At 43.8% G+C, this 14054-nt stretch overlaps 1 protein-coding gene across 1 annotated transcript; it reads right to left on the reverse strand.

Annotated features, from left to right (window-relative positions):
- Positions 1 to 248: 248 nt before the first annotated feature.
- LOC119331167 (glutamate receptor 2.9-like) lies at positions 249 to 5960 on the reverse strand. The gene is made up of 5 exons (XM_037604342.1): positions 5649 to 5960; positions 2041 to 2522; positions 1635 to 1947; positions 1115 to 1527; positions 249 to 1008 (listed from the first exon to the last, which is right to left on the reverse strand). Exons 1-5 carry the CDS (start codon positions 5944 to 5946, stop codon positions 493 to 495), a joined length of 2022 nt encoding a protein of 673 aa, XP_037460239.1. The 5' UTR covers positions 5947 to 5960; the 3' UTR covers positions 249 to 492.
- Positions 5961 to 14054: the final 8094 nt, after the last annotated feature.

Consider the following 14054-nt stretch of genomic DNA (forward strand, 5'->3'; position numbering starts at 1 on the left):
ACACTACATATGTAATACTGCCTCGGTTCGGATTACAGGCGATGTTCTAGAAAGCCTGAACTTCCCCACTTCAAAGATTCAGGGTTGTATAGTGCAAATAAAAAAAAGTAGACCAGTAGGGGGAGGAGCCCCTTCAGCTTTTTAATTAAGAGAGGGAAGTGTGAGACACACGTCCGAACCAAGGTTCGAACACGTGCCGGCTGTAGTGCAAACAATACATCTTATTTAAAAATGTTGAAGACTGTACCTATCTAAATCACCATCTATTTATAAATAGAATTAGAGAAGTTCTAGGTACATCAGTAGTACTTGAAAAACAACATAAGTATCAGTCTGAAGATAATATGCTCACTGGAAACCTATCTCTTTTTTCCAAATGAGTAGGAAAGAGTGATTTTTATTTTACTACTTCTATCTAGTCCAAGGTTTGGAATGCCGCATCGCTTCAATGACAAAAGAAGTACCTATGAGCATCTGGCGCTTCCCTTCACCTTAGACATTGCGCATCTCAATCTGAATGTGTCCTTCAGGGATAGAGCCACCATGCATGCCATTATGCTGCACTGGGTCAGGCTCCACATCCCCAACATTCTCGCCGCTTAAATGGACACCCCCGGAATTTCCAATACCAGCTACATGGAAGGTTTGTATACCAGGGCTGGGGTTGTCACCTATGCCATTCTGCAACAGACGGGACTCATCGTCGGTGCCACTGTAGCTGACACTTTCCACATCAGCCTTTCTAAACTCAGTGCATTTGGCATAAATCAACCTCATAATGCTTATCAGCAGCATGAGAGTTGAAATGGATCCGGTGATGACAAAGAGACCAGAGAAACTTTGGAGAGTGAGAGGGGCGGAGTCCATGTTAGAGACCATGCTAGCACCCATTGGAGGTGAAGCTTGTCCGAACCATTTCCCTTCGATTTGTGAGCCCTCATCCCCTCCTACTAGGTCCAGGATGGCAGTCGAAAGATTATGCACTAGCGCAGAATCTAGACGGAACGCCTGAACATAAGAATACGATGTCAGCAACTTAATTTGTATCCGGATTGTCTCGTAGCGCTGCAAGAACAAATCAGGAATATACAAGGCATTAGGTTGAGTAGCTTACAAAACCAAATCCAGGAGTCTTGTATATGCACCCGAGCATCCTAAAATCATTTTTGTATTGATTCTCAGAGAGGAAAGAAGTTAAATAGGGGATCTCATCAACGATAGCCGATACTCCTCCTTTCTTGGATCCCTTCTTCAAAGCTTCAGCATATTGTTCTTTCGTCGTGTAGTTCCTTAACCTGTTTTCATTGATGGTATGATTAATCAAGAAGGATCGCACAAATGATTCATCTTGGTATCCTACAAAGTCACCACTCTTCTGGAGCGTCTCAAAATCTGTCACCGAAGGATGGAGCCTCTTTGTAGTCAGAATGGATGACAAGCTTGCAGTGTAGCTCTGGACAAGAACCAGCACCACAAAACACCATATCACCACAACAATTTTTGACAAGGGGCTTCTAATAGTATGACCTGCGCATGAAATAACCAACATATTTTAATCTTATAACTGTGGTGAATTAAAATACTTACTATAATGCATCAAATATTGTCAGGAAGTTCAAGCTTGAAGTGCTGACCATGGGAAAAAGTCAAAGTGGAGAAAACAAAGTAGAGGGCTGTGCTACACTGTCTCAAACTTGATCCTTGGTACTCCTGATTTCTGGGTAGCTCAATCATCCACACGACAAAGCCAGTATAGAGGAAAAAGACCATGGTTGCAAGCCAAAGCTCCCCATTTAGTGGCTTTACAAATGTCCAACTGATTCTATAGGGTTCATCCACGGCAAGCACAAGCATAGACACACCAGACTGTGTGTATGGCATTGTAAAGTCGGTGGTGTTTACTCGTTCAGCCGTTATGGTCACATCGCCTACTGCACCATCATAGACCTGTTTATCCACCAGAAATCTAGCAGAGATTAAAAGGTATTCAGGTAATAAGTCAACATACGTGAAAAATAAGTGGGTCAGAGTAAGCCTTACCCCCAAAGACACGTTGCCTACTAGCTCATCATAAGTACCATTGAAGACGAAATATTCATAGCACAGGAGAGGACGTAAATTCCTCATAGAAGCCTCGAAGATATCAATGCTGTAGCCAGTGACATGTTGTTTCTTGGAATTAGGATCAGTAACATTCACAAAATCTCGAAAACCTTTTTTCGGCGGCACAGCAATCTTCAGCCCCTTACCTCCGCAACTATTGCTTGCACCTAGTTTTCTTCTGTATCTTCTATTGGTTTCTGGATTAGGAAAGGTTATACTGTCATTTCCAAGTGTAAAGCCAAACTTGGCATAGCCCCTAGGAACTGTTACGGGATCTTCCAGCCAGAAGGCACACGATGTTGGAGAAATGCTGGGGAAGGAGAGAAACGGGAGTTGGTTGCGGCTATGGCCCAGGTGTGTGACATGATCTGGGCCCCATATGATGGCTTGCACTTGCCCATTCTTGATCAGGTCCTCGGCTGCCAAAATCATAGAGAATTAGCCAAGCAAATAGCATGATATTGGAACAATTAAGCAAGCAAATAGGCCTATTGTTGCATTATTCGTTTAAGTATTTACATCATTGTTTTAAATAGCGGGCTATGCCAGAGATAGCAGCAGTCCTCCAAATTATCTAGCTATAGCTGGCTATTGCATAACCTTATTGGACAATTGTACATGAATCTTATAGCTGATCATTTAGCGGCACATTACTCAAACCGCTATAATGAGGCTATAGCTAGGACTGGACGTACGAGCGAGCTTTTCGGCTCGGCCCGAAGCTCGCTCCATCTCGGCCCGATACAGCTCGGCTCGATAGGATTAGCGAGCGGGCCGAGGTCTGAAAACAGGCCCATTTCGCGACCGAGCCGATCCAAGTTTCGGCCGGTCCAGCTCGGTGGCTCGCTTGCGGCCCAACCCAATTCCATCGTCCATCACAATGGCTAGCGCATTAGGGCACGAGCAACCACAGCCAGTCTCTCGTTTCTCCCTTTCACTGCTCTGCGCCGCCTTGCCCCTCTCTCGCCACGCCGCAAATCTGGATCCACGGCGACGAGCGATGCCGCGTTTCCTCGCCACACCGCAAATCTAGATCCATGGCGATGAGCGATGTCGTGTTTCCTCGCCACACCGACAACAATGGACTCGGCACCGACGGCGACGGGCGGCGCGACCGTTCCTCACCACACCAGACGTAGACGGACGCGCCTCCCCTGCTTTCTCGCGGAACGTGACGAGCCGGAGCAGGTACCTCCTTCCTTCCCAATCCCTAGCCACAGCTCTCTGAACTTTAGTAGTATGCATGTGATGGATCAATGGATGGATGGATCGATGGATGAACTTCCCAAACCCTAGCCGTAGGTGTCTGCACTAGTACACATCTGATGGATGGATGGATGGATCGATGGACGCGGTCAGGTAGATGTAGGGCTAGATGGATGGATCGTGGATGGATGTATTGTAGCATGTAGGGCTAGATCTAGAAGAGCCGGATGGATGGATCATGGATGGATGAAGTTATAGGACAGAATGGATTGGTAGATGGAAATTTTCGTTGATTCCATGTGTAATTAGTTTTCTATTGTTGATGATCTACTTGCTGTAGCATAGCAGCTTGAAAAAAAATCTACTTGCTGGAAAATTACATTGATTCCATGTGTAATTAGTTTACTGTTGTTGATGACTGACCGTTTGTTGTTTGCTGATGTGTGCAGAGGCCTATCGTCGCCACAATAGACAAGGAAAATGGGAAGGAGAATGTGAAGGAGAAGGAGGAAGAGAGGACCTTGGACTCCATTATGAAGAGTAAGTTGCCGGTCTCGGGGACCACCGCCTCAACATCCCCCTGACCCCACCAGCGCTGGCGTGCGTGCCGAAATCGCCGCTGCCTCCGGCTCCGCAAACAACTATGAGAGGGAGGCTACATCTTCCCAGGTATGTCCGTGCAAAATAAATATTTGTGCAAGCTCATGTATGTGCTGTTTTTGCTTTTTGAAAGTCAAATTTATGTGTGCCCAAGCTCATATGTGCTGTTTTTGATATTCAAATGTCAAATATATATTTGTGCAAGCTCATGTGTGTGTGCTTTTTTTGGTGTCCAAATCTCAAATATATGTTTGTGCAAGCTAATGTGTGTGCTGTTTTTGCTATCCAAAAGTCAAATATATGTGTGTCCAAGCTCATATGTGTCTTGTGTTTGTGTGTTAGGCAATGGAGCATGATAAGCAAGCGGAGGAGGATCATGAAGAGGTGGAAGAGGATGAGGACGAGGACGAGGAAGAGCAAGATACTTTGTTTGAGGTGCCCTCTGGGGTTGATGACAAATCAGATTCAGATGAGTTTGCGGATAGTGAAAGTTTCTTTATTTCGCTGTCAATATTTGATGTTTTGTTGTGTAAAGTTCAAAGGATGTGCTGTCCAAAATTCAATAGAAATGCTGCCCAATTCTTCCTCTCATATCCGTTCCATTGTTACAATTTTTGTAGAAGAAATCATAGAAGAAAGCTTATTTTTAATTACTATGACCATTTTTTTAAACAATATACTGCTGGATGTTTCATTTTAAGCAGTATAAACTGTTTTATTTTCAAAATATGGGTTTAATTACTGCAAAACAATTAAGATTGTGGACTATATACAGAGGTTCTGTCTTCTGTAAGTAAAAAATAAAGATTGGCGGCAGTCGGCTTTCGAGCCGGCTCGGTCTGAGCCGAGCCATACCAAAAACGAGCCGAGCCACTTGAAGTAGGCTCATTGGTTGAGCGAGCCGAGCCAAGCCGAGCCGCTCCAGAGCGAGCCAAAGCCAGGCTCGGATCAAACTCGACTCGGCTCGGCTCGTGTCCAGCCCTAGCTATAGCCGGCTATTTAAAACTTTGATTTACACACTACTCAAACTGCAGCTAGCGGCTAGTGAGTACGTTGTAGTTTCACATCAGAGTAAGGGATTATCAGCATCACGAAAGTGAGGAACTATATTCTAGAGGTATGTCGTGCATCCGCATGACAGATCCTTTCCGCTTTCCTAACTTCCGAACATACAAAAATAACTTGAAGGAAATTTTTGCCCTGCCACTCTGTACCCACTAGCCAGCGAGTGGAGTCGCGAGAAAGAGTACCTTGTGGGCGAGAGATAAGGAGGCTTTGCCGCTAGCTCCAGCGAGGATGGAGGCCATGGCGGTCAACACAGCCACAGAGGTCAGAGCCTCAGAGGGACTCGGCATCTCGGCGTTGCCCATAGCCAGTGGTGGCAGGGCGGCAGGTGGAGCAAGGACTCGGCATCTCGGCGTCGGGCGGGAGTACCGCGTCTGGACATTGAGGAAGTGGCCTGCTGAGTGCTGAGGCCGCCGCCGGTGCTGGGATTACGGCGGAAGCGAGTAGATGTTTGGACGTGTGATACTAGTACTACTAGGTGTCTGGGCCCTGGAAGGCTGGTGCGTTACGTGGGCCAACATTGCACTGGGCGGACCCGATCGATTTAGGGTTTACGAAACGAACCAAAATCTTTTTTCTAAAAAAACCAAACCAAAATCTCTCTCGCCAATAAAAACCTTGTTTTTCTAAAAAAAGTAGAAAGAGATATTTAGGTTCGACGTATGTTCATTTACCAGCATGTGCGGCCGTGGCGAGATCACCGCGCGAGTCTCGTACGAGCAGCTCGATCCGCGCGGCGCCGTAGCCGGCGTGAGCGGCGTGGAAGTCGTCCAACGCCATGCAAATGCAGGCGCGCCTCTCCCTCCCCACGTCGCTCGTCAGGTCCAGCACCACGCCCACCCTCACCGGCGCCGCCGATGCCACCGCTGGTGGCGATGCAACGGCAACGGCGCTGCTCCAAAGCGTGAGCAAAGTGACGAGGACGAGCACGAGCCTTGCTGCCGGCCACTCCATGCGCGCGCGCGGTGGCATTCTTCCCTACTAATTCGGTGTACTTTACTGTCCGTCCGTGGATACGGTAGGACTGTACTCCTACATCATGTATATATACTATCCGTCGTGTACGTATGTTGATATGTATGTACTGCGCGGCTAGCGACGTGAAACAGTGGCAATGGTGGCCGGCGGCGAAATTTCCTGGGTAATCCTCCTTATCCTCGGGCGAAATTTCATGTATGCAAGCAAGTTCTCTAGAAATGCAGCGAAAGTCTCTCTCTCGCCCTCTCCCTGTCTCTTGACTCAGCCTCAAGAAGTCACTTGGGTGCAAAGGCAAGAAGCGTGGCACCATAGAAAAGGCGCCCTCAGCTGCTTGATGGATCATCTTCGGTCTCTTGGCTCGTCCTCATGATTCGGCGAGTGTGTCCAGGCAGCGGTAGGCATGCGAGTTTCGACGATGTTTCTGGTGTCAGTGTCAACTGTCAAGTAGAATGTTTGCTAGGGTAACTGAAACACAGACAAGGAGAAAAAATAACGACAGCCGCAAGAATGGGCATATATAGATCCTTGCTGTATTAGGGCATGTACAATGTTATCTTAGGAATGACACGTACAATAGATGATGAGGTGGAGGAAAGAGAAGTCATAAGAAAAGGCTTGCACTTCTCTTATTTAAGAGAAGACAAGAGATGATCTTTTAGCATAATATATATCCATAAGAAAGTCTCTCTCTCTCTCCCTCTCTCTGTCTCTTGACTCAGCCTCGAGAAGTCACTTGGGTGCAAAGGCAAGAAGTGTGGCACCATAGAAAAGGCGCCCTCAGCTGCTTGATGGATCATTTTCGGTCTCTTGGCTCGTCCTCACGATTCGGCGAGTGTGTCCAGGCAGCGGCAGGCATGTGAGTTTCGACGATGTTTCTGGTGTCACTGTCAACTGTCAAGTAGAATGTTCACTAGGGTAACTGAAACACAGACAAGGAGAAAAAATAACGACAGCCGCAAGAATGGACATATATAGATCCTTGTATTAGGGCATGTACAATGCTATCTTATAATGACACGTAGGATAGATGGTAAGGTGGAGAAGAGAGAAGTCATAAGAAAAGGCTTGCACTTCTCTTATTTAAGAGAAGACAAGAGATGATCTCTTAGCATAATATGTCTCATCATGTTTTTAGAAATTACTAGTAGTTATTAAAGATAAGGCTAAGAAATGACCCATTGTACATGTTTTTTTTGTCATCTCTAAATTACATGTAAGATAAGATTATCTTATCAACCATTGTGCATGCCTTTAGTAACAGAATCGAAATCCCAGTGTCTGCGTGGGGCTTCAGGGAGGTCATACGTACTACGTTGCACATGCATGTTCCGAGTAGGCGGGAGCGATGGCGAAGGTCGAGGTCGACTAAGGCTGATGGTAATGGAAGTATTATAATCAGTATCATGCATGCTAACTAGACTTTTAGGATGATGTGGCACACTATTAAATGAGCAAAGAGATGATGTGGTACGATACCGTATCATATTAAATGTTGCATTACTTTGTGTTATCCATGGCCATTAATAAGGCAACCTAAAATACTAATTTATAATATCATGCATTAAAGAAGTAATATCATATACGGGTATCATATGCATGATACAAGTAGATGATGCTCTCCATTACGACCGTGACTTGAGGCCAGAGAACAACCGAGGCATCTTCGCAGTTTCATACATGCAGTAAATGAAACACCGAGAGTTTTGTGTACATCTTGATGCAGACTTGCTCTGACTCTTTGATCCATGGCCAGCGAGGATTTGTCTCCAACCTAGCTGCTAGCTCCAGTTCCGTATAGTACAGGGTGAATGTATTAATTCTACGGACGACCTGCTGGGGCACAGATCTTTCTTTATGAAAGTGATGGCATGGATTTATCGATCCTTGCTGCACTAATTACTACGCAACACCTTTTTTGTGTGTGGATAATTACTCCATGTATGAAACAACCGAGGCATCTTCGCAGTTTCATACATGCAGTAAATTCAAACACGTTTTTTTGGAGTAAGTGAATACTTTTTGAAACTCGCAATATGCATAAAAATTCGAACAAAATTTTAGAAATTTGAACATTCTTTCATTTTTTTAAATGGAAATATTTTTTGAAATTGGGAATAAAATAGGAAACACAAATATTTTTGCAAACTCCGAACAAAAGTTGAAATATAAACATTTTTGAGCATGCGAACAAAATTTGAATATAAGAACATTTTTGAATCAATGAACAATTTTTGATAACACGAACAAATTTTTGAAAAAGCAAAAAAATAATCAAAAATAAGATTATTTTTTGAAAATACAAACATTTTTCAAAATTCCCAAACATTTTTGAATTTGTGTGCAAAAATTGAAAATGGGAACATTTTTTCAATTCTCAAACATTTTTGTTAAAGCATGAACTTTTTTGAAATTTTGAACATTAAAAAAACGAGAACATGTTTTGAATGGGAAATGTTTTTGAAACTCCAAACAATTTTGAAAAACAAGATTTTCTTTGAATTTCAAAAAAATATTTTGAATTTCTCACACTTATTTTGAAATAGAAAAGGAAAAAGGGAAAAAATAAAAGAAAACAAAAATGAAACAGATAAAACAGAAAAGAAAAAGTAAAAAAGAAACAAAAACAAAAAAGGAAAATAAAAACCCGCTTAAGGAACCTCACACGGTGATGATGTTGCTACCGACATAGGGCTTCACCTGAGCACCACTATGATATGATCGAGGTAGATTATGATGGAGGGGGGCACCGCACACGGCTAAAGGATCAATGATCAACTTGTGTGTCCAGAGGTGCCCCATGTCCCCGTATATAAAGGAGCAAGTGGGGAGGCTGGCCGGCCCTCTATGGCGCGCCAGGAGGAGGAGTCCTCCTCCTAGTAGGAGTAGGACTCCCCACTTTCCTACTCCTACTAGGAGGGGGAAAGGAGGGGGGAGGAAGAAGGAAAGGGGGTGCCCCCCCCCGTCTCCTAGTCCAATTCGGACCAGAGGGGGAGGGGCGCGCGGCTTGCCCTAGGCCAGCCCCCTCTCTCTCTCCACTAAGGCCCATAAGGCCCATTATTTCTCCCGGGGGAGGGGGGTTCCGGTAACCCTCCGGCACTCCTTTTTTTTTCCGAAATCACCCGGAACACTTCCGGTGTCCGAATATAGTCGTGCAATATATCGATCTTTACGTCTCGACCATTTCAAGACTCCTCGTCATGTCCGTGATCATATCCGGGACTCCTAACTACCTTCGGTACATCAAAACACAAAAACTCGTAATACCGATCGTCACCAAACTTTAAGCATGCGGACCCTACGGCTTCGAGAACTATGTAGACATGACCGAGACACGTCTCCGGTCAATAACCAATAGCGGAACCTGGATGTTCATATTGGCTCCCTCATATTCTTCGAAGATCTTTATCGGTCAAACCGCATAACAGCACACGTTGTTCCCTTTGTCATCGGTATGTTACTTGCCCGAGAATCGATCGTCAGTATCTCAATACCTAGTTCAATCTCGTTACCAGCAAGTCTCTTTACTCGTTCTGTAATGCATCATCTCGTAACTAACTCATTAGTTACAATGCTTGCAAGGCTTATAGTGATGTGCATTACCGAGTGGGCCCAGAGATACCTCTCTAACAATCGGAGTGACAAATCCTAATCTTGATCTATGCCAACTCAACAAGTACCATTGGAGACACCTGTAGAGCACCTTTATAATCACCCAGTTACGTTGTGACGTTTGGTAGCACACGAAGTGTTCCTCCGGTAATCGGGAGTTACATAATCTCATAGTCATAGGAACATGTATAAGTCATGAAGAAAGCAATAGCAGTAAACTAAAACGATCAAGTGCTAAGCTAATGGAATGGGTCAAGTCAATCACATCATTCTCCTAATGATGTGATCCCATTAATCAAATGACAACTCATGTCTATGGTTGGGAAACTTAACTATCTTTGATTAATGAGCTAGTCAAGTAGAGGCATACTAGTGATACTCTATTTGTCTATGTATTCACACATGTACTAAGTTTCCGGTTAATACAATTCTAGCATGAATAATAAACATTTATCATGATATGAGGAAATAAATAATAACTTTATTATTGCCTCTAGGTCATATTTCCTTCAGTCTCCCACTTGCACTAGAGTCAATAATCTAGATTACACAGTAATGATTCTAACACCCATGGAGCCTTGGTGCTGATCATGTTTTGCTCATGAGAGAGGCTTAGTCAATGGGTCTGCAACATTCAGATCTGTATTTATCTTGCAAATCTGTATGTTTCCCACTTGGACTTGATTGCGGATGGAATTGAAGCGTCTCTTGTTGTGCTTGGTTCTCTTGTGAAATCTGGATTCCTTTGCCAAGGCAATTGCATCAGTATTGTCACAAAAGATTTTCATTGGACCCAATGCACTAGGTATGACACCTAAATCGGATATGAACTCCTTCATCCAGACTCATTCATTTGCTACTTCCGAAGCAGCAATATACTCCGCTTCACATGTAGATCCTGCCACGACGCTTTGTTTATAACTGCTCCAACTGACAACTCCACCGTTTAATATAAACATGTATCCGGTTTGCGATTTAGAATCGTCCGGATCAGTGTCAAAGCTTGCACCAACGTAACCATTTACGATGAGCTCTTTGTCACCTCCATAAACGAGAAACATATCCTTAGTCCTTTTCAGGTATTTCAGGATGTTCTTGACCGCTGTCCAGTGATCCACTCCTGGATTACTTTGGTACCTCCCTGCTAAACTAATAGCAAGGCAGACATCAGGTCTGGTACACAGCATTGCATACATGATAGGGCCTACGGCTGAAGCATAGGGAATGACTTTCATTTTCTCTCTATCTTCTGCAGTGGTCGGGCATTGAGTCTTACTCAACTTCACACCTTGTAACACAGGCAAGAACCCTTTCTTTGCCTGATCCATTTTGAAATTTTTCAAAACTTTGGCAAGGTATGTGCTTTGTGAAAGTCCAATTAAGCGTCTTGATCTATCTCTATAGATCTTGATGCCTAATATTAAGCAACTTCACCGAGGTCTTTCATTGAAAAACTCTTGTTCAAGTATCTTTTATGCTATCCAGAAATTCTATATCATTTCCAATCAACAATATGGCATCCACATATAATATTAGAAATGCTACAGAGCTCCCACTCACTTTTTTGTAAATACAGGCTTCTCCAAAAGTCTGTATAAAATCATATGCTTTCATCACACTATCAAAACGTTTATTCCAACTCCGAGAGGCTTGCACCAGTCCATAAATGGATCCCTGGAGCTTGCACACTTTGTTAGCACCCTTTGGATCGATAAAACCTTCTGGTTGCATCATATACAACTCTTCTTCCAGAAATCCATTCAGGAATGCAATCTTTACATCCATTTGCCAAATTTCATAATCATAAAATGCGGCAATAGCTAACATGATTCGGACAGACTTAAGAATCGCTACGGGTGAGAAGGTCTCATCGTAGTCAACTCTTTGAACTTGTCGAAAACCTTTTGCAACAAGTCGAGCTTTGTAGACAGTAATATTACCATCAGCGTCTGTCTTCTTCTTGAAGATCCATTTATTCTCGATGGCTTGCCGATCATCGGGCAAGTCAACCAAAGTCCACACTTTGTTCTCATACATGGATCCCATCTCAGATTTCATGGCCTCAAGTCATTTTGCGGAATCTGGGCTCATCATCGCTTCCTGATAGTTCATAGGTTCGTCGTGGTCTAGTAACATGACCTCCAGAACAGGATTACCATACCACTCTGGTGCGGATCTTACTCTGGTTTGACACCAATGCCAAACTCTCTGCCACTGATGGTCACCTCCTTTCTAACCCAACCAACTATCGCAGCCTTGCCGGTGCCTTGCAATACCTCACTGTTACCCGTCCGGACATATCATATGCGGTGCAACAAATTTTCCTCTTCAAGCATCAACCAAGGGATACTCACATGCAACTCCTCAAGCGCGTTCTTCGCTATCTACGGGGTACCACACACTTTGGCATTCAACTTTACAAGTCCCCCTCTCTTCATCATGTAGCCTACACCGACGCCGATTGGGCGGGTTGCCCTGATACGAGAAAATCCACGTCGGGGTTCTATGTCTTTCTCGGGAATAGCTTGATCTCCTGGTCGTCGAAATGCCAGCCGACAGTTTCCCGCTCCAGTGCCGAGGATGAATATCGTGGCTTTGCCAACTGCGCTGCCGAGTCTTGTTGGGTCCGCCAGCTTCTCCACGAGCTACGGCGACCTCCTTCTCGCGCCACCATTGTATATTGTGACAACATCAGTGCATCTTATCTCTCTTATAATCCGGTTCAGCATCAGCGCACTAAACATATAGAGATTGATCTTCACTTTGTTCGAGATCGTGTGGCACTCGGCGAAGTGCGTGTTCTACATGTACCGTCCAATTCTCAGTTTGCAGACTTGTTCACCAAGGGGCTTCCTTCACAGGTCTTCACTGAGTTTCGATCCAGCTTGAACGTCCTCCCAAACGGCGTTCCAGCTGAGCGGGGTGTTAACATGTACTTGTGATTGTATGTAGTGCGCACGTCACCTCCTAGATTGTAGGATCTGAACCGACTTCCCCCGGCCTGTGTGCCCACTCCATGGGGTGTATATATATGTAAGGGAGTGGCTACAGATCAATCGACTGACAGAATAAAGAGGTCAGTCGATTGGTACAATTCTGAGGAATGTTGCAACACTGAAGAAAAATGACTGGCCCAATTTTGTGGTCAGTCGATTTCTGCTTGTGTATCTGTTTGACTTCAGCCCAACAGTCTGAGGCCTTCCTGTTTCTATCTTCTCTATCTGTCATCTGTTTTTAGCCCAAAAAGAGGAAAACAGGCCTGAACCCGGTAAGGTATAGATGCTTTCTGTTTCTGTCCAGGAAAATGACTCTTGTTGTTAGCCCACGAAAAGAAAACGGGCCTGAACCCGGTAAGCTAAATAAGTGACGGCGCACTAGGTCTTCCTCCTTGCGACTCACCTCTCTTCATCGACTCCCACACAGCCGCCATGGGAGGGGAACCATACCTCTGTAGTTCTGCTCTCTTCTATGCCTTTGGTTGAAGTTCTCCAGACAATTCTTCCTCTAGACATACTTCTCCCCCAATCCCCAGGAATTCTTTGTCAGATCTGAAGCAGAAATGAATGATCCTCAAAATGGAACGCAGATCACAGATCTATCAGCAGGAAGAACGAAACGAAGAAGAAGGAAACCTGGTGATAAAAGTGCTTGTGGTCAGGCAAAGGTATTTCACCACCTCCATTTCGTATGCAATAATTGGTTTATTTTGTTGAATTTTTCTGCAATGATCTGCAAGCATGTACATAGATCACCTGAAAAAAGAAGTCAGAAAATAATCACCTGAAAAAGATGCATCATCAAGCTAAAAAAGGAGAGATGATTTACAGCATTGCTGAAAGTAATTTTGCAATTTCAGGTACCTAAGATTGCAGCAAGAATACAAGGAGAATGCAGATAGAAGTCATGACAACAAGGTAAAACGGCAAAAAAAAATTATAAACACTGCTATTAATCAATAAATTGTCAAACAACTGGCATGCAAAAATTGCAGGTGAACAAAAAATTTGACATATGATTTATACTTGTGTAGTGTTAGAGCTGAATTTGCAGTTGCATTTGAAAAGGCATCATCACACTTCAAAAATTACTTGTGCTTCGAAATTAGAAAATTGTAGATAACTTTGTCACTACTCATACATTGAGTTAACTTGCATTTTCAGGAATCCAAAATTGCACAACGTTCTGAACAACAAGAATTTAACATATGATTTATATTTGCATAGTGTCAGAGCTGAATTTGCATTTGCATTTCAAAAAGCATCATCACACTTCAAAAATTACTCATGCTTAGAAATGGAAAAAGAATTGCATATAATTTTGTCAGTACTCGTACTTTGAGTTAACTTGCATTTTTAGGAATCTAAAATTGCACATCCTTCTGAAGAGCAAGGATACATGGAGATTGCAAATAGAAATCATGACAACAAGGTAAAAGGAACATCATTCTGAACAGCAAGAATTTAACATATGCTTTATATTTGCATAGTGTCAGA

Source organism: Triticum dicoccoides, chromosome 7A (assembly GCF_002162155.2).
Source record: "Triticum dicoccoides isolate Atlit2015 ecotype Zavitan chromosome 7A, WEW_v2.0, whole genome shotgun sequence".
Lineage (NCBI taxonomy): Eukaryota > Viridiplantae > Streptophyta > Magnoliopsida > Poales > Poaceae > Triticum > Triticum dicoccoides.